General features: G+C 31.0%; 2 protein-coding genes across 4 annotated transcripts in view; one reads left to right on the top strand and one right to left on the bottom strand.

The window, feature by feature from the left end:
* Positions 1-454: 454 nt before the first annotated feature.
* rpa3 (replication protein A3) lies at positions 455-2,481 on the bottom strand. Its single transcript, NM_200227.1, is given in 4 exon segments — positions 455-618; positions 720-828; positions 932-1,006; positions 2,321-2,481. Coding segments are annotated over 4 exon segments (366 nt in total). The 5' UTR covers positions 2,420-2,481; the 3' UTR covers positions 455-535.
* An 885-nt stretch (positions 2,482-3,366) lies between these two features.
* The window catches only part of umad1 (UBAP1-MVB12-associated (UMA) domain containing 1), a 32,152-nt gene continuing 29,518 nt past the window's right edge, over positions 3,367-6,000 (top strand). The window contains exons 1-2 of one of the 3 annotated variants that reach the window (XM_087293820.1): positions 3,367-3,394; positions 3,750-3,837. In XM_087293820.1, coding sequence (XP_087149946.1) covers positions 3,759-3,837 — 79 coding nt within the window. In that variant the 5' untranslated portion in view covers positions 3,367-3,394; positions 3,750-3,758. Of the gene's footprint in view, positions 3,838-6,000 lie in introns of all 3 variants that reach the window. The other 2 variants (XM_087293819.1, NM_001128373.1) reach the window with 2 other exon arrangements.

Here is a 6,000-nt window from a genome sequence, read left to right as displayed (position 1 = left end):
TGTATCTTTAATTTTGAACTGACTTAAAAGGTTATGTGCTTCTGTAAACCAAAGGGGGGGAAAACAGAACCAAAAAGTTTTTTTTTCCTTGTTCTTCTTCATCCTTTAATCATAAAGTGGTGTTTTACCCCCCAAAAAATTACATTTGTCAATTTGCTCAACCTCTGTTTGTACACAAAATACCTATATTGAGAATGTTGGACCATGTGTGCCATTAACTGGCATATTATATTCATACAGTATAAAATGGAAGTCAATGGCTTGTAATTCCTTCACATTATACTCTTTTTGTTCCCCCTGTTGAACATTTATAAATGCTTGAAACCACTTGAAGGCTAATAAATGGCGATGTAATTCATTTTATGTAATGCAGCAGTGTTTTTTATTTTCCAAATAATTTGAAAAATTGTATAATAGTTAAAATTTTCAAATAATAATAATAAACAAAACAAACTGTTTTCATTGTTTTATTTACAGAAACAGTAATATCCAATTATACAAAAACAAGGTAAAAAGGGAAATAAAAGACAGTTGTTTAACCACTCATTGACACTTCAAATGGGTAATGCTGAGGAAAATCATGAAGAACTTTCAGACCTTCATTGTACAGCTCCAAATCTGCAAAGCAAGAAAAAAGCTAAACATCCAGAAGCATTCAATAATAAAACCATTTTAATCTAAACTGTAATATAGCATCAGTATATAATAAAAAGCAATACCAAACGGGACTTTGTCTTCTCGATACTGAGTATACGAAGTAGCCATGATTGCTCCTTTGTTGGACACCGTTCCAATAATCTCCACAATCCCACTCAGCTCTTCGTCCAGCTAAATGGGTCCAGAGGGAAAATAAAAATATATTTTCAATATATTGAAGAAAAAAATAAAAAAAACGTTTACAGAGGTGAATCATACTGGACTGATCACTCACGGGTTCATTGAGCTCCACTGACGCTGACTTTCCTTCACCATCTACCAGTGTAAAAACCTTTCCTGATGGATGTACCTGTCAACACACAACAATGTTTACAGACTACACATAACTCACATCAGAATAAGCATGATCACTCAATGAGGAACAGTTCACCCAAAAATGTAATGTAAAGTCCTTTTTATTTAATGTCATGTCAGGAATCAAGGCTATTTCCATTTCAATAATAAATATACAATTAAAAACAACAAATAAATAAATACATAAATTAAATAAGATTTTGTTGTTGTGTTAATACAGGATAAAAATTCAACAATTTTTCTTGGTGTGATTTTTAATAATGTCCTTAAGAGTATTCATTTTAATAAAAAAGCCTTCTGGAATAGTTAAAAGCAGGACAGTCTAGTACAATGTGTTTTACAGTAGGGGGAATTGTGCAGTACAAACATTAAGTGGGGTCTTCGTCTTTAAGCAAAAATGAACGGGTTAATCTTGTATGTCTAATATGACATCTGTTAAAAATTCCTTGATCAAATCTAGTCTTATAATCTCTTAAAACTTTGTTTGAGATTTTGAGTTGTATTTTATACAGTTTATTATTTTCCAATGCATCCCACTCCTCTTGCCACTTATTTAAAATGTACCCAAAACCTAAAAAGTCATCCTTTGCTTATCCACAAGTGGTTCCAGACCTTAATGAGTTTTTCTTTTGAAGACTTAATAATATATTCTGAAGAATGTTGAATGAACATTAGCCACTGACACCTCTAACTTAGTAGAATGAAAACAATAACAACAACAACAACAATAATAATAGTAATAATAATACAGTGCAAGTTAATGGCTATAAGCTTCTGTCATTCCTCCAAGTACATTATTACGTTAAGAGAAAAAATCTACGTTAGGAATTGATTTGTAGAGAATGCAGTTCCTATCTTCAGTTCTGTATTGATAGAGGCTTACATGTTTGTAGTATTTTACATTTAGTATGAAGATAAGTCACATTTGAATAGATTGCCGTTGACAGAAAGAAGAGGAGCCGTTGTGTTTAGTAGTGTTATTTATATATTTATGTATTGTTAATTATTATATTTAGCAAATACAGTTATGGTTGTAAAATAATTGTGTAAAATTGTAAAAGGCTGCATTTCAAGGTGTAAAAACTGAAAATAAAATATTAACGCGTTAGAACTGGTGGATGGTGAGCAAATGACGTTATTTAAGTTCTATGATGGAGTTATGTGACTCGATACTACTCAAACACAAACTGCTACACGCTCATTGCTATCACTATGTAAAATCAGAAAGCTCAGTATTGAGTGCATGAGTATAAGGAAAGTTCATTAATAAAAAGCTAACGTTGGGTGTATAGCGCAAACAGGTTAATACCTTCTCCAAGCGTCCAACGAAGCAGACTGGTCGACTGATATACTGAGACAGCATCGACGTGTTGATCCGGGTTTTCGGAGACTCATAAACGCCTGTCATTGTGGATGTTTATGAAAAAACTACAGCTGAAAAAAACACGCAAAAAGACTAGACGCCAAGCAGTCGAGTCAAACACCAGAACCGCGGGAAAACTTAAGGCAAGTGACGTATTGCAGAATGACAACATTTCCGTTGCGTCAGGAAACAACGTTGAGAAACAAATAGCTGTGTAACTGTAGTTCCTTGTCAGAACTCTTTCTGGATTTTTTTTTTACAGATTTTTTTTTACAGCTGTGATGAACACAGAGCCAGGAGTTGGAAACAATGCCAAACAGCATATCTGTATATATATATATATATATATATATATATATATATATATATATATATATATATATATATATATATATATATATATATATATATATATATATATATATATATATATATATATATATTGTATATATATATATATTGTATATATATATATATATATATATATATATATATATATATATATATATATATATATATATGTGTGTGTGTGTGTGTGTGTGTGTGTGTGTGTGTGTGTGTGTGTGTGTGTGTGTGTGTGTGTGTGTGTGTGTGTGTGTGTGTGTGTGTGAATAAAATGATATGTTAAATAATACTATATTGAATAATATTATATATTATTTTTATTTAATTATTATTATTATTATTATTTACGACTACTCCTACTTACTGTGTTTACTATGTTTTTTTTATTATATATAATTTATGTATGTATGTTCTTTTTTTAATGTAAACCTTCAAAATGCTTTGGCAATGCATTTGTAACAATTGTGATGCCAATAAAGCAATTATTAAATTAAGAAAGAGAGAGAAATGTGGTATTAAAATTTGTGTCTAGAAACCTAAAATATAATTGTTATTACATTACCTGTAACAAGTTTGAGAGGTACTATTTTTTTCTTCTAAAGCAATTTTCGGACTCTATTCGTTTGGTTTCCACACGGAGCTAAAAAGTTGACGGACACGACGTTGGAAGGATTGGTAAACAAAACTTCAGTCGAGTAGCGTTAACTCGATATTTACCTGAATCAAGCTGACATATTATTCACATGTGATTATTAGTAAGACAGCATTTAATTCAAATACGTTGTTGTATGGTTGTTTACAATATTTCAGCAAGAATGTTGTAACGTGATAGGAAGAGCAGCGCGTGACTGTTTCAAAACTAATGCTTGGTAACTTGCTCGACTCTTGAGTTGTCAAGGATAAACGAAACAAAAGCCAGGTTTCATTGACCTAACTCTGTTACTTTTATATAACCGCCTATAAATAGAAACTTACATCTGTTGCGCATCACGTGTGTTTTTGAGGAGTGATTCTGACTTTTTAATGACAGATAAACAAAATGTTTAAGTTTTTCGGATTCAAGAATGACGCTGCCAAAAAATCTTCTGAGAGAGAATCTGATGGATTTGTCATTATTGGTGAGTTATTTTATCATTTTATTTGACTACTCTCTGTTGTTTCATTTTTATTCTTTAAGTATTCTTTGTGTACTACAAAAGTGAAAACACTTAAATCATAGAGAAAATATGTCTGTATATCAAAACAACTACAGAAGGGTGTTTAAGGAAACCAAACAGGCCTATGCAAAGTACAGTTGAAGTCAGAATTATTATACCCCCTGTTTATTTTTTTCGTCTTTTTTTTTCAACAAGATTTTTTTCCAACATTTTTAAACGTTATAGTTTTAATAACTCATTTCTTTTATTATTATTTAGGAAATCAATTAACTAGTAAATCAGTCAGTCTACTGTCTACTGTGCCTGTCAGTAAAACTGTCTGTCAGTCAGTAAATGAAGTCTGTTTGTTTATCTTATCTGATATGATTTCAATCTCCTTTAAGATCTGGCAACATTTTTTTTTTTCATTCTTTATCTATCTACTCTGATTTGTGTAGGCTCATATATATATATATATATTAGGGAATACACACACACACACACACACACACACACACACACACACACACACACACACAGTTAAAGTGAGAAATATTAGCCCCCTTAATTATTAGCCCTCCTGTTTATTTTTTTCCATAATTTCTGTTTAATGTAGAGAAGATTTTTAACTAAATTCTAAACATAATAGTTTTATTAACTAATTTCTAAATATTTTATCTTTTGCCATGATGACAGTTAATAATATTTGACTAGATATTTTTCAAGACACTTCTATACAGCTTAAAGTGACATTTAAAGGCTTAACTAGGTTAATTAGGTTAACTAGGTTGGTTAGGGTAATTAGGCAAGCTATTGTATAACGATTGTTTGTTCTGTAGACTATCGAAAAATATATATAGTTTTAAGGGGCTAATCTTTTTAACCTTAAAATGGTTTTAGAAATTAAAAACTGCTTTTATTCTAGCTTAAATAAAACAAAAAGATTTTCTCCAGAAGAAAAAAATATTATCAGAAATAGTGTGAAAATGTCCTTGCTCTGTTAAACATAATTTGGGAAATATTTAAATAAGAAAAAAAAATCAAAGGTAAGCTAATAATTCTGATTTCAACTGTTTATGCAAAGTTATTTTATTTAATTGTATTTTAGAACACTGATAAACATGTAAGTGAATTTTGGTTTAGAGTCAAATATGGTAAAATGATTATTGATTCTATAAACCGATGATTTATTGTACTCTTATAAAATATATTAATTAAAAACTGACTGTTTGTGTTAAAAACATCTGCATTTACATTTATTACACAGCTTTTAAATTTGGAATCCAGATAGACATGATGTAACAAGGCAGGCTATTAAATACATTTTTAGTGCTCAAATCTATCATAATAAAAAGACTCAAATATATAACAATACAAATCACTTATTAAAGGGCACCTATTGTACCATTTTTTTTTGTCTCCAGAATGTGTCTGTAAAATTTCAGTTCAAAACACCCATGAGATTATTTATTATAGCTTTAACATTTTTTTGATTTTCTGCTTTGAACACTATGTCGCTGCTTTTGTGGGCTGTGTCCATTGTTCTCACGTGCCTGTCAGAGTTTGCCTCAATCTCCACCTCGGCTGCATCAAATAAATAGAGAAACGGTGACATACATGAAGGAAGCAGATCTCACGTAATGTTTGTGAGACATACGACAGTTAGAACATAACCAATGATTATTTGATGTATTTGTTGTGGAGTTAATTCAAGCCTTTCTGCGACTATGCGTCACACAAAATGTCGGTACAGACACACACACACACACACACACACACACACACACACAAAGCGGACACACACACGCAGCGTACGCGTTTAACTTTGCACTGTTTTTGAGACATGTTAATACACGGCTGTCAATCAATTTGATTGGCAGGGAAACCACAATCCTACATCACATTGCAGTGTGCCTCAAAAAGGGAGGGATTTGGATCCCATTTTTAAGTCAGGAAATTTAAAAAATCAAATCAGCTTTCAAAAGATGATTTTCATCATTGGTTCCCCTTTAAAACATATTAACACAGAGTTAAACCAGCACTCCACCAAGAATACTTTTATTTGCATTTTCTTTTTTTTCACAGACCTTTTTCTAATGTTTGTAGATAATTACTATGCAAGGTGATATTCTGATCACATTTTGC

This window comes from Danio rerio, chromosome 19, assembly GCF_052040795.2.
Source record: "Danio rerio strain M-AB ecotype USA chromosome 19, GRCz13ab, whole genome shotgun sequence".
In the NCBI taxonomy this organism is placed as follows: domain Eukaryota; kingdom Metazoa; phylum Chordata; class Actinopteri; order Cypriniformes; family Danionidae; genus Danio; species Danio rerio.
This window is presented reverse-complemented; position numbering and strand designations above follow the sequence as displayed.